The 21,907-nt window shown below is 43.0% G+C and overlaps 1 protein-coding gene and 1 long non-coding RNA gene across 6 annotated transcripts in view; one reads left to right on the forward strand and one right to left on the reverse strand.

Moving 5' to 3' along the window:
• The first annotated feature begins 4,957 nt into the window (after positions 1 to 4,957).
• LOC146983937 (uncharacterized) lies at positions 4,958 to 10,554 on the forward strand. The gene is made up of 4 exons (XR_015036205.1): positions 4,958 to 4,992; positions 5,065 to 5,170; positions 8,120 to 8,263; positions 10,525 to 10,554. It is a non-coding gene; the product is annotated as an uncharacterized LOC146983937 (long non-coding RNA).
• A 6,034-nt stretch (positions 10,555 to 16,588) lies between these two features.
• Positions 16,589 to 21,907, reverse strand: part of magixa (MAGI family member, X-linked a) — a 77,276-nt gene continuing 71,957 nt past the window's right edge. For all 5 annotated transcript variants that reach the window (XM_085780751.1, XM_085780749.1, XM_085780750.1 and 2 more), the window contains one exon: positions 16,589 to 19,585. In XM_085780751.1, the coding sequence (XP_085636877.1) occupies positions 19,579 to 19,585 (7 nt within the window). In that variant the 3' untranslated portion in view covers positions 16,589 to 19,578. The remainder of the gene's footprint in view (positions 19,586 to 21,907) is intronic.

Consider the following 21,907-nt stretch of genomic DNA (forward strand, 5'->3'; position numbering starts at 1 on the left):
AGACGTTGAACACACCAGACCACAGCCTGAACACACACACTCTGGACTCTGGTGGCTTTCCTTTCATCACATGGATCCACAGTCAAGGTCCAGACCCCACACAGTGTTGCACAGAGCTGTGGAGGGATTATTATTATTATTATTATTATTATTATGAGGCAACGGGCCCCTGAATTCAGACTGCTTACAGGCCCACAAGCCCTCTTCTGTAGCATAGGACATCCTGACTGACTCCGGACACAGACTCTGGATCACAGGGTCACATCTCTTTACAACAGGAGACCTTTCAGCACAGACTCTGTCAGGGTCCAGGATCCCTCTGCCCTCTGTGGTCCTGCACTTGTTGAGCCCGTTCAGTGATCCACCTCTGGACAGAACCACCAACACCTTGATGATGTGTGACCCTCACTACAGCTGCAGTGTATGGAGCTGGCCAGAAGGTGGTGACAGAGTAAAGGTACGGAGCATACTGTAGGTACGAGTCACCACCACCACCATCATCATCATCATCATCAGCAGCAGCAAACTATACACAAAATTATAAGAAATACATCAAAATCAATACATTTTAATGGGAAACCAGGACAATCTGATCTCTTTGAAGTTGGAACTATGCAATGTTTTACCTAGGAATTGATGATAATCAGATTATGTTACAGTTAGTAGGCCTATTTTACAGTGGTTTAGTTTTGGGTTGGATCAACCGTCTTTGGTTGGATTCTGTAAACTCGTCAGATAGTTTAAATATGATGCAATGAAAAATAAATGTCAGAATTTAAAGTTAGTGCAAAAGGCCTACTTGAGTAGGCTAATTTACTATTGACATCTGAAATACTAATTGTTTCCTGTCATAAAATAATAATAATGATAAAAAAAAAAAAATCCAATGACGTAACATAGCCTAATAATACAGTAATTTTCCTCAGATTCGTTTCTCAGTGTTTTTATGGGATTTCTTCTATTTTCCGATGCGCGCCGCGATCAGTTAAGGCATCACTGCAGCAACACGGACGGAGGCAGAAGAACAGTGGAGGAGCTGGCGGAGAGAGGTGACACAACTGGTTTAATTTCATCTGTGTAACAACAACAATAATAATATCACATGACATAAAAGAAACGCGAAGAGGGAGAGTGAAGGGAGGACAGACAGGTGAGGACAGACGCCGGACATGTGCTCCGGTTTAGGCCAGTGGTGGACAGTGGTGGAGACTTGCAGCTGCTCCATGTGCTCTGACTAGGGGAGAGTGGGGTAAAGTGAGACACTTTTTACATTTGCTCCCCTCTAAGCGAGCTAAAATGATTTATCGGTAAAATTTACACATTTCCCATTAATTCAGGATGTTTCCTAGCAATGGAAATGATCAGAATGTATTTAGGACGAAGGGCAGTGAAAATATGATTGTTTTTAAAAAAAAGTGGTCTCGTGTCTCACTTTACCCCAGCTCAGGGGTAAACTGAGACAAACCAAAGAAATCAGTGGGGTAAACTGATCCTTACTTTTTCCACGCTGAAACTACCATAACAACACATGTTGAGTCCTGACAGCTAGCTTGACAACCACACATCCCAGAACTAATGTCGGACTAACAGAATCATGGGGATTAGTCAATTAAGCACTTTTTTTTCTTAACACAAAGTGACTCAAGAACAAAATCAAATACAACACAAAATGTTTTAATTAACATTCAAATGACAGATAGAACCAGTTAGATAGTCTGGGGGTCAGATTGTAGGTCCCGACAATTGTGAGGATTTTTATCAAAAGTCCTCTTGTATGTGGGGGGAGCCGACAAAGTGGAATGTGACTAAAATTGAGTTAATTAACCAATAAAGAAGCGAGCTGACTGACAGCACATCATAACAAAGCAGTGTGGCTACAGATCATGTTTGATCACGTGAGATTTCTGGCTTGGGGGACGAGATTCTAGTGTAAGTCTTTGTGTGTGGTGTGCTCACAGTCTCACTCATGGATTTATTATAATACATCCATGGTCTCACTTTACCCCGCAGCATTTGTCTCACTTTACCCCAACACCCCCATTTTAGAAAAAACTTAGAAATTCAGGCTAATTTTCAGCCACAGACATTTGAATTGTATTGTGTCACATTTACTGAATTCATTTGTCATTACTATGAGGTAGGTAACAGTGTGACAAAAGTACTGACAGTTTCCTCTGAGTGTGTCTGATGTATCGCATTCACAAGAAAGTTAGACCTTAAACTTTGAGCTTTGTCCACTAAAATCTAGACAGTTAACCCTTGAATTCAAATGAATGTTTGTGCCGAATCAAATTTTCTTATGGTGCTGTTGAGATACCACATTCAAGAGGCCTAAACTTTTAGTTTTGTGAAGTATCCATGACCTTCTGAATCACTTCATCGGTAAATCCAGATTTAGACAGAAACCAGATTCCCTGTGGAGCCCTCTGGTGTTCTCAGTCTGTTTTTCATTGTACACTGATGATACACATGTATATGTGGGTTTCCAGCCTAAAAAACCCTGTCTTATTCAGTCAGACAGCAGTCCTCATGCTATTTCCTTTGCTGATAAATCAGCTGATTATTGTCTCAAAAGTGGCATTTACAATCTCAAAGGCACAGAGAGAAGTCTTCAGTTCACTTTTTGTTTTGTTTGATTCTGACAAATTAGTGATTCATATGATGCAGACAGAAATGATGTGGCGTAAACCTGGAGGTGTTGAGGCTCTGGGTGGCGGCCCACTTGGCCTGACTGGAGATTCAGCCTTGATTAGGTGAAATGAACATGTGAATTGTTGTGTTGTATCTTTAGTTGTGTGTCTGTGACAGTGGAGACAATTGAAACTGAAGGAGAATATTTATCTGTCTGACCCCTGTGGTTTTTATAATCATTGCCTCGCCAGCCCTGACCCAGGATCTGTCTGGACGTCCTCAGGAGGAGGGGCTCCACACAAACTGTGAACAACAGGATACTCCAAAAAGCAGTTGTGGTGTGGTTACCGTAGAAACCAGCAGGATGGAGGAGGAGGAAGCAGTGAAGAGAGAAGAAGGGGAGCTCGGAGGGAGGGAGTTGTCCCCTGAAATGAGGAGGTGTGTCATCCTGATGGTTGGTCAGAGACTGTGGCAGATTGAAGAGATTTGTGTTTTTAAAGGAGTCATCACCCGGAAATCGCATTTTTCCTTGTTAAAACATGTATACTGGTGTTGGACCTCAGTGGAAACTTGCCTGAAAACCTGGGGTTTGAAAGTGGCTGAGTTTTTTGGTTTGGGCTCTTTGTTTAAGCCAGAGTAGCTCATGAGGCTGCACACCACAAAATTAGCAGATTTTGATTCTGCTCCTACGGTGACGTCACCGTGGAGACTGCTTTCATAAACACACCTCTCTTCCACCACCCCGACTTCCGCCGCGCTGCCATTACTTATTGTTTTATTTCCCACTGTAGCGCTGTTATTTCGTCACTTTATTAAGTTTTAATAATTTTTTATGCGAGAAAGTAAGGGTTTAGATCCCCAATGTGCGGTTAGTTTATCCAAATGATGGCTTAGAAGTTTGCTCCGCGTTGGGAGAAGTGAAGCTCCAGCCAGCTGCAGCAGCACCAGAGGAGCGGAGGAGTGACTCCTCAACCCGCCTGCAGCTCGTTTAGCCGGCCGAACGACGTCGTCATGCCGCCAGAGGAAACGATCGTTAATTTATTAAGTTTTAATATTTTTTCATGCGAGAAAGTAAGGGTTTAGACCCCCAATGTGCGGTTAGTTTATCCAAATGACGGCTTAGAAGTTTGCTCCGCGTTGGGAGAAGTGCAGCTCCAGCGAGGCAGAGGAGCGGAGAGTGACTCGTCAGCAACCCGCCTGCAGCTGCTCGTTAACCGGTCAAACTACGTTGCCATGCCGCCGGAGGAAACGATCGTTAATTAACTTACCCGCAGGTTTGTAGAGGTTTACCGCCGACTGGTTCAATTCTTTTTACAGTAGGAGATAAATGTTGGTCTCATTGATGAAATCTAACAATTGTGGCAGTGGTATTAGTTTGTTTGAATGAAAAGTGAAGCTTCACACAGAGCAGCAGCAGCTTTGCCCCGGGGCTCTGTAGCCTACGTACAGAAATCACCACATTTGCATCAATAAATACATGTTTTACAATGAACCGATACAATTTTCTCTTATCTTATGAAGTTATATAATAACATGGTTACGGTACGCGACAGAGAGCAGCATAGTATGCGGTTTCCAATACAGCAATGCCTGCATGTAGCCCACTGGGCCAGCTACCATTCCGGCTCTGTCCTTCCTGCGTCCAATCAATGCGCACCTCATTACATATTAATACAATGAACATCCAGACCAGTCAAAACCTCGCGCTTACTCTCACGAGAAAGTTGCCATATGAAAAAGTGTCAGAACAAGCTCTATGTAAAAAAAAATGTTTCCAATAAGTTTTAAGAATTGATTCAAAGCAATTTAAGGGGGATTGGATACGTAAAAGACCAGGTGATGACTCCTTTAAGAAACCCTGTCTCTGCTAAAAGGTCCAGGAGACCCTGTACCTGGAGGAGAGGGTCTGGTTTGCTGGGGCAGTCTGCAAGTTCTGATGTCATCACCCCTGGTCCCGCCCGCCACCCCCGTCTGCGCCGCAGCCAGAGACAAAACAAACGCAGCAAAGTAAACAATAAAAGGATGAAGAGAGACCACATCTATAGTAAAGTGCTATACACACCTGATAGCTACAGCCAATCACAAGAGCCCAGGTAAGAGGGGGAGGAGTCATTGGACAAAATCACCTGACAGACAAATGAACAGACCAATTAAAAGTCTTTTTCTTCTCTTCTGCCTTCTGCAGTCCACCGTCCTGCTGCTCCTACAGCCAGTCGGCAGGTAGCTGTCCATCTGTCCATCTGTCTGTCTGTCTGTCTGTCTGTCTGTCTGTCTGCTGGTGAGAGCTTCTTCTTTGTCTTCATGGTTCTGTCTTTTGTTTCAGAGAAGAAGAAGAAGCAACCAAACGCTGTGGACAGAAAGGTAAGACTCATATTTACTCCTGCACACTCAGCTTCATGCAGCAGCTGTTGCATGCTGGTCTTTGCTGTCCAGTCGTCTGCTCGTGCTCAGGCTGGAAAGGATCCGTTGGTGCTGAGGAGGTCAGAGGTCAAAGAAAAAGAAGAGGGGGGGGGGGGGCAGCAGCATCAGCACTGACCAGGTGACATCTCACAGACTGATCATTGATGATTGCTTGTTCTGGACATTTTAAGCGTGTCACATGGTCTTCATCAGGTTCAGCCCTTCCCAAGATTTGAACAGATAAAGGCTGCATCCAAAAGTGGGTTGAGTCGCCCTCGCTCACTTGCCCTCCGCCGCCATCATAAGGGCTGTTCTACTTCTCTGAACAGCTGAAGTGAACTTGGGGAGATCAACCCCTTGGAGGGCTGAGGGATCGAGTCAACATCCATGGTCACCAAATACCTCCATACTGCTCGTCTGTAATGTCCCTCTTGTATTGAAGCCCCGACATGAGAAATTGTTCCGCCGGCGTGATTTGCACTGACACAGGAAGAGCAGTGAACTGAGACACTGGGAGCTTCCGCTACAAACAAACTTAAAATGTAGAATTTCTCATGTCGGGGCTTCAATACAAGAGACGAGCAGTATGGAGGTATTTGGATGTTTTTTTGGTGTGTCTTTTTGGACGAAGAAAGTTGGTATCCATTGACAACCATTATATGGACAAATACTGCTGCGCGGACCCCCCCGTAACTCAGAGAAGGAACAGAGGACTCTGAAAATTCTCACAGCTCTTAGTTGACATGAGGGTGAGTAGATAATGAGTGAAATTTGAATTTTGGGTGAACTATCCCTTTAATAACTTATTTGTCACAAAAAAACTTTTAAAAAAGCCCAGAAGAAGACACTGGGAGCTTCCGCTACAAACAAACTTAAAATGTAGAATTTCTCATGTCGGGGCTTCAAAAAGTTTAGAAAAAGACCCAAATATATCCCATTTATACGCATTAATTATTTTTCTAGGGTAAAATTTTTAACCTTTAGATATCTCCATGAAAATTACTGAGTTGATTACTTACATTAAGACAAACAAAAAATGTATTACAAGTTTTTTGAAATTCTTTGCTAACATGAGCAAAACTGCATAAATTTGCATAAACTTCACCATTTTGACGGCACATGTATATATAAAGGTGCTGACTCCATCGGTCAACTGACAAGAAATTACTTTAAATTTCAAGATGACTGCAATTTTTCAAGATAGCCACATCCTTAGTAGAGCAGGTATGAGCAAACAGTGCATAATCCAATTTCGTATGGCCAATTTGCATACATACAACACCTGATGGCCTAAATGGGTTCCATTCCATATTAAGTTTTTTAACTGTAATATGTGAACAAGACATTTTCACCTGCTATACCCAATGTTTAGATCAGGTGTTGGTATGTATGCAAATTAGCCATACGTAATGTCATACCTGCTCTACTAAGGATGTGACTATCTTGAAAAATTGCTGTCATCTTGAAATTTAAAGTGATTTCTTGTCGAGTGACCAATGGAGTCAACTCATTCCAATTTTCAAGCTGGTACCACCACAGCACCTTTACATGTGCCGTCAAAACTGTGGAATTTATGCAGATTTTTGCAAATTTGCTCATGTTAACAAAGAATTTCAAAAAACTTGTAATACATTTTTTGTTTGTCTTAATGTAAGTAATCAACTCAATAATTTTCATGGAGATATCTAAAGGTTAAAAATGTTACCCTATTCATGTGAGAAAAATAATGAATAGGCGTATAAATGGGATATATTTGGGTCTTTTTCAAAACTTCCCCCTAATGGGATTCTTCGGGGCTTTTTCTCCCTCACTCAGGACATGTTGAGGATACAAAATCAGTTGAGTTTGCTTCTGTTGCAATTTGTTCAACCTTTTTTCATAAAATGGCTGGACTACAAGTGGACTCCATGTGTCGTATTACCAAGGGCTGAGGGCAAGTGAGCGAGGGACACTCAACCCGCTTTTGTAATGAACTTTTTATTGAAGTTTGACAAATAAATAATACAGACAGGGAGAGATCCATTCATTCAATCAGGGGGCCAACAAGGCCAGAAAATTAACTCCCTAAGTTGTTTTGTTTTTTTCTTTTTTTCAAGCAAAAACAAAAACAAGAACAAACAAACAAATAAAAACAAAACAAACACAACCACAGACCACCACACTGACACCTCTCAACAGACAAGCACACCAAATCAACGACAACATTGCATTGTCACGGCAACCATTAACCCACAGACAGCCAGTCAGTAACAGGGCTCCAAGTGGGAATATATTGATCCAGTTTATCCAGTAGGGAGTATGTCACCCTCTCGTAGGCAGCCAACTGTACCATTGTTGTAGTCCATTCTTCATAAGGAGGTGGCAGTTTTTTCCTCCAGTGTCTTAGTACATAGTATCCGTTTTGCTGTAGTGAGAGCTAAAATAATCCACCTTTTTTCAAAACATGTGAAGTCATTGTCCTTAAGCTCAGTGGTCAATCCCAAGACACACATTTTTGCAGAGATTTGGAACCTTTTGCGCAGGACTTCAAATATAACCTGATGAATGTTGTTCCACCAGTCCTTAAGCGCTGGACATGTCCAAAATATATGTAGTATAGAAGCACCACTCCCGTCACATCTCCAAAAAAAGTCTACAGGTATTAAGTTCCATTTATAAAGTTGTTGTGGCATCCGGTGCCATCTATGTATTATTTTCAATTGAATAAATCTATTACTCATTTCTTTATACATTGTATTGATGTTATTTAAACATGACTTCCAATCTTCAGGAGATATGTCTATAGCCAAGTCGCCTGCCCAGTGTTCTCAACCCGCTTTTGAAACGCAGCCATAAGTCTCTCCTCCACCATGTGACTGGCCGCTGGCATGTGATTGGTCCACCAGGTGAAGATGGACAGAAGTGAAACCTCACCGACAGAGACACTGACACCAGGTCCAGAGAGTGAGAGAGACACAGGGAAGGTTTCTGACACAACCTTCCCTTTACTCAAGGTGCATGGAAACACACACACACGCACACATACACACTAGTATACTGTATATCCCTGATCCCTGACTTCTGACCCGTGTTCCCTCCGTCCCTGCAGCGCAAGCGTCGGTCGAACTGTCGGTCATGTGCTGCATGTCTCAGAGAGGATTGTGGGAAGTGTGTTTCCTGCCTGGATAAGAAGAAGTTCGGAGGACGAGAAACCAGGAAGCAGAGGTGTCAGTTCAGAAAATGTCTGATGGCGGTGAGTGTGTGATCACATGACTCCAGATGTAGACAGATGTGACCCACAGGTAACCAGGCTGAACCAACACAGGCATGTCTGTGAACTGTCAGACACAAAATGTTTCAGACTGAAGATTCCTCCTTTGTTTTTCATAAGAACTGTAATTCAAGCATGCACAGTACATGTAATTGAAGGAAATGGATGAAGTGAGGATGCCATCTTCTCTCAGCTCCTGAACTAGCCTTAGCTGTGACTGTAACTTCTAACATCTACATTTCATATTATTATTATTAGTCACATTTAGTCAGTGTTGGCCACATTACTTTGAAAAAGTAATTAGTTATAGTCACTAGTTTCTAGTAATTAATTAAGGAAAGTAACTGCTGCGCTACCTTTTTATTATACGCTCATATGATTGATTGATTGATTGATTGATTGATTGATTGATTGATTGATTGATTGATTGATTGATTGATTGATTGATTGATTGATATCTTTATTTTGATCATGTAAACGACAATGTAAAAAAAAAATTAATATATAATAATTAATAATATAATATAATAATAATAAGGAAATAAGTGAACAGCAAAAATGTATACACAAAAAAGTAACATCTCATAAGCAACGCAGTTTACATGAGCGAAAAGGAGTAGGAAGAAGTATAAACTTATCTAATCCTACCCCTATAATTTTAACTATATGTTCTAATTAAAATCATAGCACAAAAACATACATTTATTATTTCATTCCTCCATTACACTATGTACCATTTCCTGCCACATTTTAATCCAAATAGTAAGCAAGCAAACACCTTGTGTGAATTATTCAATGTACCTCTGGAGAATCATTTCTTTATGTCTCTTTTTAAACAGAATTACACTCGAAATGTTTTTGATTTCAGTACTCATATTATTCCACAGTTTTACTCCACAAATGGTGATACAGACACTTTTCTTTGTTGTGTGAGCTCTGCCAACCTTTAGATTTGATTTCTCTCTTAAATCATAACCATGCTCTCTTTCATGAAACATTCTCTGAATATTTCTTGGTAGCAGATAGTTCCTTGCTTTATATAATACTTACTGTTATAATGCTGTTTTATTTTTTTGCAGTATGAAAAGTGGCTGAAGTGTATGTCTAATTACCTCCCTCCCTAACCCTGGTTTATCTAACTACTGCACTAACCAACTCACTCAGTATTCCTCCACAGACAGGCTCCGCGACGCGCTGTATCACTCACACACAGTGCGTCGCAGAGCCTGTCTGTGTGGAGGAATACTGAGTGAGTACTAGTGAGTTGGTTAGTTCCAGATAAACGGCTTTTTCCGACCGCATGATGAACGGTGTATAAAATATGTATATAACATCCTTAAAGGGATAGTTCAACAATTTGGCAAATTGGCCCATTGCCATAATCGCTATAGTCATACTGTAGCAGTAGGTTCGTTACCTTTAATTGTCGGTGTAAGCTATTTTTAGAATGGAGGAGCGGAGCGGCAGGCTGATCAGAGCTATGCTATGGAGGCTAAGGGAATTTCTTGGTTTCCCTCATCAAACTCATCAAATACACAATCCAACAACTCAAAAACGCTCTGGTGGACAAGTTGTGAGCTGCACAATCACCACGCTATGAGATAATAACAGAACGTTACCAGACAGAGTTGTTTTAGAGGGAAATTCATGCAAAACCGCTGATGCGCGTTGCGTTCAGGGACAGTTTTTCAGCAAGCAGACTCTGTATTTACCCTGTATTTACCTCGAAAACGGCTCCGTTTCGTAACGTTCCATTATTATCTCATTGCGTGGTGAATGTGCAGGTCACAACTTGTCCACGAAAGCGTTTTGGAGTTTTGGGATTTTGTATTTGATGAGTTTGATGAGGGAAACCAAGAAATTCCTTTAGCCTCCATAGCGTAGCTCTGAGCAGCCTGCTGCTCCGCTCCGCTGTTCTAAAAATAGCTTACACCGACAAATAAAGTTAACGAACCTACTGCTATGACTATAGCGATTATGGCAATGGGCCAATTTGCCAAAATGTTGAACTATCCCTTTAAACAGTGTATTATTTTCTGATGGGACTTCTTGAGTGTAACAGTGTAATGGCGCATTTTATTGTCATAATGGCGTTGTAACGGGGAAAACAGTAATGATTTGATTGCTCATTACTGAAAAAAGTAGAGCCGCTAGTAACGCCGCTATTCCCATCACACACGTCCTATACTGGTGTTACCGGTGTGTGTTGTTCCCTCTCAGCTCAGAGTCTGTCCTCTTCTTAGGAGACGAGTAGAAATCTGAAGCAGTCCAGACCAGACCCTGTCCAGGCTGAAGAGGTGAGCACCACAACCATGGAAAACACAGCAACTAAAGCCCAGTGTCGTCAGAGGAGGAGACAGCGGGATATGAAGACAGAGGAGGTTGGTATTCTAATCAATCCTGATTATTGATCATTATTTATAGCAATAAATTGTTATCACAGTGTAACTAAACTGAAGTGAACCAGGTCCAAGGAAAAGCCCTGCACAAGGATAAGACAGGAGAGGCCATCATCACTGATGATGATGATGATGATGATGATGATGATTACAAACATGTATATGGCCCAGATCTGTCTAGGACGGCTCTGGTGTCACCTTCATTCATCCACCTGCTCCTCCTTCCCTCCATCCTCAGCTCCTCCGGCTCAAAGAGGAGGAGGAGGAAGTGGAGATGGATAAGTACAGGAGGGTGGGAGAGCTGGAGGAGGAGGAGTGGAGTGAAGGAGGGATGGAGAGAGGGACGTACTACGAGATAGAGGTGGAGCTCCCGGTCACCGACTCAGGCGAGGACACGGCGTCATCACTCTGCTCCAGCGTCACTGACGACGATGTCACCATAGATGTGACCGGGGAGGACAGAGAGCCTGACATCATTTATGACCACCAAGATTGAATTTCATTGGTCAGTGGAGCTGTCAGTCATGTTCAGTGAACATGAACTAGAAAATTTCCTCTACTCTTCCTCTCCTCTTAAAGGGATAGTTCACCCAAATTCAAATTTCACTCATTATCTACTCACCCTCATGTCAACTAAGAGCTGTGAATTGAATTATTCCGAAAAAAATTAAATAAGTCTATATTTTAAGCTTGTTTGTAGCGGAAGCTCCCAGTGTCTCAGTTCACTGCTCTTCCTGTGTGACCGGCGGAACAATTTCTCATGTCGGGGCTTCAATACAAGAGGGACATTACAGACGAGCAGTATGGAGGTATTTGGATGTTTTTTGGTGTGTCTTTTTGGACGAAGAAAGTTGGTGTCCATTCACAACCATTATATGGACAAATACTGCTGCGCGGACCCCCCGTAACTCAGAGAAGGAACGGAGGACTCTGAAAATTCTCACAGCTCTTATTCGACATGAGGGTGAGTAGATAATGAGTGAAATTTGAATTTGGGGTGAACTATCCCTTTAAAACAGTGCCTCCTTTTCAAACAGGAAGTTACCAGAGCAGCTAAAGACTGAGAAAGAACAAACAAACCCACCATGAGCTGCCTTACCTCGTCTGTGAGAGGTTTACTGTCTGTGAACCTCCTACATGGCCCACTTGTTACTTGTGACTGTTCCCCTCAGGGCATCCAGAGTTGTCTTCATCTCTATGGCTGTGAATGACTGAATGTTGGATTAGTAGCTGATTTACAAACAGGGATTTCCCCATGTTCACAGATTCTGTTGACTCTCCTGTTTTGTTCTACCACAACAAAGTGACTTCAGTTCAATTCTACATATGAAAACAAAGCAGTTTTAAAGGGCAACTTCGTTTTTTTTTCAACCTGGGCCCTATTTTCATATGTTTTTATGTGAGTGATGGATAATACTTTTATTGAGGTGGCTCCAGTATTGAGCTGGGCAGGCAGCCTGCAGCCCAGCTAACGCTCTTCCACGGGGCAAGTGGCTCCCGTCAAAGTTCGCCCTATAAACGGGCATTTTTTTCAAACTGACAGGCTCAGATAGTTACGAGTGTCTGACAACAAACTAGAAAGGAGAAATGGACGTGTCTCTACCTTTAGCACGTCTCTTCTTCTTCTGACTGGCAGTAGTCATCCCCGGTCAAAGTGGTCACTAGTGCAGACCCTGTGGTCGGCACGGCGACGGTGCAGTGCATCCACAGGAGTGTTAGCATCCATTTGTAGCACAGCTAACTGTTAGCCCTAACTTATGAAAGCTCTGTGAAAGCTGCGCGAAGAGCAGCCCAACATTTTGTTGTTACAATTCGTAAATTCTCCGGTCGTCTCTCTTCACCTCAGTCAGGTAACAGTATTCCCCACCGGTGTTTTGCCGCGAGTTATCGCGAGATTTCTGGCGTGGTGAGATTTGGACACAGATCACAGCAAACAGCGACCTATAGAGTGCCGAAGCGGAAGCAGGAAGTAACGGCCCCATGGGTCCTCAATTCGAAAAAAGGCTCCGTAGAAATGAACGAGACTCCAAGATTTATTTCGTGATCCGTTTGAATTGTGCCATGACAAAAAAATATGTCCTCTACCTGTTTAAAACATCACGTTTCATGCCGAGAAATCAGCAGTTTGTTGTAAAACTATTGTAAAATAAAATTCCGAAGAATCCATAACCAGAAAGACTACAAGTCGCGTAGGTGACGTCACACACCAAATGCCGCCCTTTCCCGTGTCAGTTGGTGACGTATTTTTTGTGGGACACAGATCTGTAGTCCGTAGAGCGTCGTCACACAAAATACATTCTTCTGTTGCCGTTTTACAACAAACTGCTAATTTCTCGGCATGAAACGTGATGTTTTAAACAGGTAGAGGACATATTTTTTTGTCATGGCACAATTCAAACGGATCACGAAATAAATCTTGGAGTCTCGTTCATTTCTATGGAGCCTTTTTTCGAATTGAGGACCCATGGGGCCGTTACTTCCTGCTTCCGCTTCGGCACTCTATTACGTCCATTTCTCCTTTCTAGTATGTTGTGGGACACTCATTGTAACTATCTGAGCCTGTCAGTTTTAAAAAAATGCCCGTTTATAGGGCGAACTTTGACGGGAGCCACTTGCCCCTTGGAAGAGCGTTAGCTGGGCTGCAGGCTGCTAGCCTGATGCATCAGCCGCTTATTTCATTACATTTCATATAGCGTCTGAACACGAGCCATAGGGATTCGTTTGCTTCCGGGAGGCGGTTGCTTACATTTGCTTCAACTAATCGCTGCTGCTTGGTGGTCACGTGTGCTATACACCGGTTAAGCTCATAGGTTAGCTTGAGCGCTTGAGTTCAACGGCTTTGCCTTCAGTTCCCCATCTGTTCGCTGATTGGTCCGTCCACCAGAGCGGACGGAGCAAACCGAAACGCATTGCTAGTGTCCTGACTACATGTTTGAGGCAAATGAAATTAGCCGGAACCAGTAGGCGGCGCTAGCCTGCCTAGCAGGCTGCCTGCCCGGCTCAATACTGCAGCCACTTCAATAAAAGTATTATCCATCACTCACATATACAGAAAAACATATGAAAACAGGGCCGGGGTTGAAAAAAACCGAAGTTGCCCTTTAAAGGAGCAGGAAGGCAAAGTGATGGAAAAGTTTCTGCTGAATTCTTCCTGAGTCAAAACTTTTGGAACATTAGTTGTGTTTTAGTGTATGTGGTTTAGAGTCTGGTCACATATGTTACTATGGCGTCTGTCTCATGAACCTGCTCAATTGAGAAGATTTGAGAAGATGAGTCTGAGGGTCCGTTCTGCTCGACTGATCTTCTCTTTCACATTTTCCTGTTCCATGTGTTCAAGATTTTATATATGAAGAGTTTGTGAAGGAAGAAAAAACTTTGAGCACAGATATATAACTGTTGATACTATTATAAAGAGTTTTTATAAAGATGTGTTGTGTGGTCATTTACTGTAGTATCACCAGCACCTCTTGTCCTGTTCTGGTCAGAAACAGCAGAACAGACGTAACACAGATTACACAGCATGAAGTAGAAAAAGCTAAAAATCCTTGTCGTCAGTGAACATACCACCACCACAGTAGCCTGATTTACTCCCTGGCATGCCGGCACGCTCTGGAAGACAAATCAAACACACCCTGTCTGAACCTGTAGACAGGTGAGCACAGTGTTACCTGAGACTGAGGGATGGAGCGGTGGCTATGAATGTCAGGGGAAGTTTAGTGGAAGTAAAGGGCCTGATGCTCAGACAGGTGAGTTACCTTTGTGGTTTGATAAACCAAACTGGCACAAGGGCCACATTGGATAAAAGAGTCCAACGTGTTTGAAGCCATAAAAAAGGCATATTACAATTTTGGAGTTGCATGAATCTTCTTGTCCACTTCTCCTCTATTGATCCAAACCATTGATTTAATTTCAGACTTCTAACCCCTTCAATGCCAGAAAATAGAGTCCCTGGAAAAAAAGTGCTGAAAAAAGCACATTAAAAGGGGGTTATTTCCAAAAAACTGAATGCAAATTGAATTTGGTTTGAGGAGATTAGATCAGTCTTGGATATGTCATTGATGAGTAGCAACATTGATTTCCTGGGGTTTGTAGTTTTTTGTCCACAGGACTCTCGCAACCAAACTGGCACAAGGGCTACATTGGACAAAAGTGTCCAACGTGTTTGAAGCCATAAAAAAGTTATATTTTACAAGTTTTTTTTTTTGCATGAATCTTCTTATCCACTTCTCCTCTATTGATTCAAACCATTGATTTCATAAATTTTTTAATTAATTTCAGACTTTTACCCCCTTAGTACTTACTATGAAATGTCGCAAAAGTGAAAATCAAAAACGGACTAAAAGGTCTGTGTCAGACATAAAGGTTAACTACAACACACCTGACTCCTGTACTATGAAGCAGGATTAAGGGTTATCAATTTTCCCACACTCATGATGATGAAACACAACTGTGTTGGCGAATGCTTCCACGTCATTGGCTGATACAGACCTTCAGAGGTGAAGCATTTTTACTAATACATCATAAAACCTGGTTCTGAAGGGGGTGGGGCCTAAATAAGTTCAAACAAATACTGGATTTTTGAGATAGCTATCTTAAAAAATCTGCTGGTATTAAATTGACATTTCTCAGTGAAGGTCATCCAAAGTTTATTAGAGAATAAAAACTGCAGCTCTCCTTGGTAGACCTGCTCACAGGTCTTCAGGTTCTTGTCAGGTAAGTTGTTCCAGCATCTTGGGGAACCTCCCTCAGTCCTTCTGTCCATGAGGCTGGGATCAGGACTCTGTGGGGTCCAGACCATCTGCTCCTGGCTCCTGGTTCTTATGTTTGGACTCCAGCTGCAGGATGAATCTCTTGACCAATCAGATGCCTCCTGGTGGAGAAGAGTCTCAACGTCTAAACAGACCAGTTCTGTGTCTAAATTAAAATGAATTAATCACAGTAATAATAATTGATATCACTGACCCAATATATTATTTTTAAACGTTGCATAACCTGCATTGGCTATAAACTGTTTGATGTGAGGACGCTAGTCTGGCGTCCGTTCATGTGGGATCAGGTTTTTCATGCATCACGTCTGTTAAATCTCTGGAGGCTGAAATTAACAGTTAAACGAATGTAAACTTTTAATGAACATGAAGTTAATGTAACAAATCATTTCAGTCGTACAAACAGGAAACTGCATTCTCACTCTTCTTCTTTGTCTCTGATGTTTCTTCAACAGTAGAGGAAGAGTCTTGTCCTCATGCTACAACTACTGATTACTTTTATGTTTGAATAATCTGCTAAATATTTTCTTGATTAATCCATAAAATATCAGAAAAATATCCATTTAGTTTCATCTCAGACAAGCAAAAAATGGTTTAAAAAAATGTTTGTTTTTGTGTCGATCATTGGAGAGAATAATTAGCAGATTTATCAATGAATCATTAGTTTTATGTGAAGCACAACAGAGACGAGATGGAGACATGTCCTGTGTCTCAACCCTCAAAGTGTCTCAGATAGGATGCTACAACTGATGATCACTTTTATTGATTAACCAGTTGAGGATTTTCGAATTGAATCCAGGACAATGTCAGAAAACTGAGAAAAACACTCATGTGAGACAAGAAAACATCAGCTCTTGACAGTTCAGAAGCTGCAACAAGATACTTCCTGCTTTTATAAAGGACTAAAACTACCGAATCAATTATCAAAATAGCTGCTGATTTAATATTCTGTCAATCAAACAAAACGCTTCATTGACTCATTGCATCTCTGCTCAGACAATCTGCAGGTGAATCCATAATGAAAAGAAGGTTAGCTGCTTTGTAAATAAAGATTTTGTTCCTTGAACATTAATTCAGAGTCATTAGTTTCAGCCTGAATGTGAAGCACAACAGAGACAAGATGGAGACATGTCCACACCACGTGAGGCTTGTTTTGGTTTTATTGATGCTGTTTGTTTCGTCTCTGACTCTGAGACAAGAACTGATCCTCAACTCAGAGAAAAACAATGAGGCACAGACTGGGGCTCAGCTGGGGGGAGGGACGGGGACGGGGGTGTGGGGTGGGGACGGGTGGGGACAGGTGGGTGGTGTGGGTGGTGTCTCTGCAGCCTCGGGCGTCAGTTTGCAGGACGAAGGCTGAAAATAAAATGAGGCACTTGTTATGATCCGGAGCTGCAGGTCGTCGGCCATGTTGGCAGCACGCTCCTGCTCCACCGTGGCTGTTGGTATAGAAACGGGTCATCCGTCCCGATGACCGTGTTGCCATGGCAATGTTTATGAAAGCCAACAGGACCGCGGCTGGACCTGACATATGTATGAATGTGTGTGTGTGTGTGTGTGTGTGTATTTGTATGGCTCTGTTGTAAGTTTTTTTTCTTTCTTTTTTTACAAGTAAGCAGGCAATTCAGATCATCTCTGGTCCTATTTAATCTCTAATAATAATAATATTAATAATAGTAATAATAGTGTCATTGAGCCTTTACATGTTGAGTTTTATAAAAATAAAAAATCATTCCAGTGATATTCACATGCTCAGATTACACAGAGAGAATCACAGACACAGCCTTCATCCTGGTGAAGGTCCACATGTTATTTGCATACGATTTAAAGTTAGAAAGATGCAGATGAGGATGATGAGGGTGTCGTGGCCCGGTGGCCCGGTGGCCCGGTGGACAGGGAGCCTGTGTTTGCTTAGTTCCGCTCTCTTTGGGTGTCCAGACCTCACTGGGGCTGGACTCAGTGATCCTGATCATGAGTGGTGTCGTGAAGCTTCAGCCTGCACAGAGGGAGGGGGCACACTGATGTGACACCCACCTCACTTAGTGACTGGTCTGGGTTTGAACTCCTTCATACAGCTGCTTCAGTCACCATCAGAAGCTGAGGGCAGGACCTGGCCGCAGCTGCTCTGGGATCAGAGGCATGAAGCTGTGCAGACACTCATTCTACTCCCACCACATAAACACATGAAGCCTTCCACTTCATCAACCAGTTTACATGAAAACTCTGTGCCACAAGTTGTCAGCTCAAAGACCAGAGAGACCAGAAAGAATTATTTCACTTCAGTACAATCACTACAAATGCAAAGTCCTGTTTAACAATTGATCCTGTTCATATACTGACTCAGACGGCCTCTGAATCTGTGATGAGTTCATATTAAAATACTATGAAACACTTTAAAGAATAATTTCTCTGCTTATTTTGTATTTTTCCTCCTTCCTTTGAACTAATTTGAGGTGTGATGTAAAAACTCTCTGTGCACTTTGAGGAATCCTGTTCAGGTAGAGTGAAACATGTCTGAGCGCAGCCACTAAGTCTGTTAATGAGCATCTGGGAAATGATTCTTGTTTCTCTGACATAATTATCGAGAATTCTACTGACCTATAAAAATATATATTGTTTTTTTACCACTTTATTATAAACTCACTAGTTTTGTCCCTGTGGGGATCCAGTAGGAATGATGACTCAACTTCTTCCAGTAATCTGATTAGTCAAATGAATCTGGTTATTATGGTGATGTACCCCAGTTACTACAATAATGAATCTGGTGATTATTATGGTGGTCGACTGTGGTTACCATGGCGATCTACTATGGTTACCATAGTGATCCAACCCAGTCAAAAGTGCAGCAGCTTCATGACACCACAGAGTCTGAGTTCATCCCAGTGAGAGCTGAGAACACATTGACCTAATGATCAGGATGCACTGAGGGATGATGGGTAAAATGAGAGGAACTCCTCATGTGTGAAGCTGTTATGTCACTGGCCAATCACAGGACCCAAAACCCGCCTGGCCAATCAGAAACAAGTCCTTGTTTTCTTGCATCTCATCTTCCAACCAGAAATGTCTGTTATCATCCAATAAGATGCGGGAAGAGGCGGGGTTTTGTCTCTCCACAGGCCAATCAAAAAAGCCCTTTTAAGTAGCCAATTAAAAAAAAAGTATTATGTGAAAAAAGAGATGGTCCTCACTTTTGACCAATCAGAGAGAGAGCCCAGCTGCTAGTTGCCCACGGAGACGACTACCATTCAGAACCTGCGTCAGTCTCTGTGGGCTGGGTTTCAGCCATGGGCCTGGGGTGCTCCCCTGTCGCCGTGGCGATTCGCCTCTCCTCCAGAAAGACTCCTCCTTCCATCCCATCGTGGCAATGCTGGCAGCTGATAGGCTGACCTCTGAGAAGCTGGCTGCTGATTCGCTGTCAGACTGGCGCTGGCGTTCGTCGTCATCATCATCCATCGGCATGAGGAAGGAAAACGCTGCTCTCTGGGGTGGACCCGTACTCCCAGAATGCTTTGCGTGGCTGGTGGAGCTGTTGTCTCGGTCCTCCCTCTCTTTCTCCTCCTCTCTGTTGGCCTCTCTCTCCCTCCTCTTGCTCTTTGTCCCGCTCCTTCTCCTCCTCTCCCTTGCTCCTCCTTCAGACTCCTCCACCCTCTCCTCTGGCAGCGACGTGTCCCAGGCTTGAGCACTGATCCTGGGTAAGCTCCGGGTCCTTCTCCCCTGCTCTCTCTGGTTGTCCTGCTTCTTGTGTCTGACAGTCTGACTTTTTCTCCTCCTCTCCTCTTCCTCCTGTCTTCTCCTCTCATCCTTTGCCTCTTCGTCCCGCCTCCTCTCCTCTTCCTCTTCCCTCCTCCTTTCCTCCTCCTCCTTTTCCCTCCGCCTGTCTTCCTCCCGTGCCTCCTCCTCTACTCGGTCCAGGTCCAGATCAGGAGGCCCTAACCCTCCTCCTCCTCCTGTTCTTCGTTTGGCTTCTCCCTCTCTCCTCTCTCTCCTTTTCTCTCCTCCTCCTCCTCCTCCTCCTCTTCCAGTACCACCACCACCTCTCCTCTGCTGGCTGAAGGAGGCGGTTGCCATGGTTATTGTATCCATATCCTGCTCCTCTGTGTGTGAAGAGGGGGAGGGGGAGAGGGCTCCTTCCTCAGGGCCTGTGTGAGACAAACAGAAAATATTATTAATGTGCAGTTCCTCCAGTGTCCACCAGGTGCTGCTGGCCAGCATGAGTTGAGCTCTGGGCCCTGAGTTTCCTCCTGTCAGGAGACAGTCGCAGTAGATGTTCCATGGAGATCAATTCATTATTCTAATACTGAAACTTAAAGGGATTTCAACATTTTGGCAAATTTGCCTATTGCCATAATCCCTATAGTTTTAGGATTAGGTTCATAACTTGTAAGTGTCGGTACAAGCTGTTTTTAGATCGGCGGGGCAGAGACGTGAGCTGCTACAGAGGCAAATGGTATTTCAACGTTTCCCTCATCAAACTAAATACACAATTCAACAACTCCAAAATCCTCTGGTGGACAAGTCGTGACCTGCACATTCACCACACTATGAGATAATAACGTATAATTTTGTAACATTACGACACATGAAGCAAATACTTGTAACTATTCAAGTCACTCCACCCAGCAGCCGTGTCTGGAATGTCGGCTACGTATTTACCTCTAAAACAACTCTGTATCGCAACGTTCCATTATTATTTCATAGCGTGGTGAATGTGCAGGTCACAACTTGTCCACCAGAGCATTTTGGAGTTGTTGGATTGTGTATTTGATGAGTTTGATGAGGGAAAGCCGGAAATCCCACTCACGTCTCTGCCCCGCAGATCTAAAAACAGCTTGCACCAACAATTAAAGGTACTGAACCTACTCCTAAGACTATGGGGATGGCTAGTGGCTACGTCATCAAGGTCCAAAACGTCACTTCTGTGTCCAATCGCAGGATATTCAGAACAGAAACAATAGGCAGAGCTGGGTCAAAAGTACCGCGGGAGCTTTCATTTATGAATAAATAAACATATATATTCATGTTTATGAATACAATGGACAATATAGCCTCAATATATATGTTTTTTAAATTAAAAAAACTTATTTGATCGATCGACTGTGTTTACTGTTTCAGCTGTCATAGTTATGATTAGAGGTCGACCGATAGTGGATTTTTAAATTCCGATATAATAACGATAGTTTGGAGCAGGAAAAAGCCGATAGCCGATTAATTGGCCGATACCCCCCCCCCACCGAAAAAAAAAAAATTATATATTAATTAATTTTTTTTAATTTTTTTTTTTTTTTAATAATAATATATAGCTATTAGCTACTGTAAAACTAAAGGATGTGGGACACTGAATCATCCCTGGACCCTGTGAGTGACGAACAGCCAAACTCCACACGTGAGTTTGTTTACATCAGAACAGCTGTAGTGACGTGACGCTGCAGGTGAGGAGACTGTAACTAAACAGGACGTTAGCTCGTGGTGTGGTTACGCCGTACATTAACAGGTGACTGTTTCACTACAATCAGCCTAGGCTACTGTGTGGAAAACCCATAGACTGTCAAAAGAAAAACCACGCTGACGCTGTAATGATCGTGATCGAGTTGAACGAGTGTGTTTGGAGCTGACGGGAGGAGAGAAAAAAGAGAGCGAGACGCACGTAGCGGCCGTGATATGACGACCCCGTCCCCGGAACTCTGCTGTTATGGAACAGGACCTAAACCAAGTCGAGTAGAGCCCATAGAGCCCAACTTTGTAGTGTAAAGAGCCATTATTGTGCGTCTGCCCCAACTCTGCGGCGCTCTCTCTTCCTCCTTCCCGTCTCTCTCTAGCTGTCCTTTCAAAATAAAAGCACAAAAAGCCGGAGGGGGAAAAAAAAAAAAAAAACACTGACTCGTGAGCTGGTGGCGGTGAGATATTTAGCGTGGCAGCCGCCACCACATTATCTATGCAGGAACCCTTATATGATTAAGAGAAAATACTACAGTGTTTCTCATTAAATAACAAGAGAGTTTCGTTCCAGTCAGCCCCTCCACCTGCCGCCTCTCTCTTACTGCGGTCGCACCGCACCTACAGTACCCTCACCTGGGTCACTTCTCTGCTGCTGCTGCTGCTGCTGCTGCACGCTGTCTCTCTCTCTCTCTCTCCCCTGCTCTGTGTGTGTGTGTGAAGAGCAGCCCCGCCCCTCAGTGATCAGAGATAGTGATGTTCGATACCACAAATTTTCTTTCCGATCCGATACTGAGTAAAATTCAGGCTGGTATCGGCGATACCGATCCGATACCGATACTTTGTGCATATGCACCTAATATGCCTGGTAAATCTAAAAAAAAAGTAGTGTATTTCAAGTCATAGCTTCCTAAGGATACAAGACATCAGAGTAACATATGTATCTATTTTAAACTCTGAAGTATATTGAGGTAGCGGCCTCGTTTACAATAAGGTGTATAATAACACTACAATAGCCAAGCTAATAG

This window comes from Trachurus japonicus, chromosome 7 (genome assembly GCF_045865225.1).
Source record: "Trachurus japonicus isolate A0001 chromosome 7, Traja_1.0".
Taxonomy (NCBI): domain Eukaryota; kingdom Metazoa; phylum Chordata; class Actinopteri; order Carangiformes; family Carangidae; genus Trachurus; species Trachurus japonicus.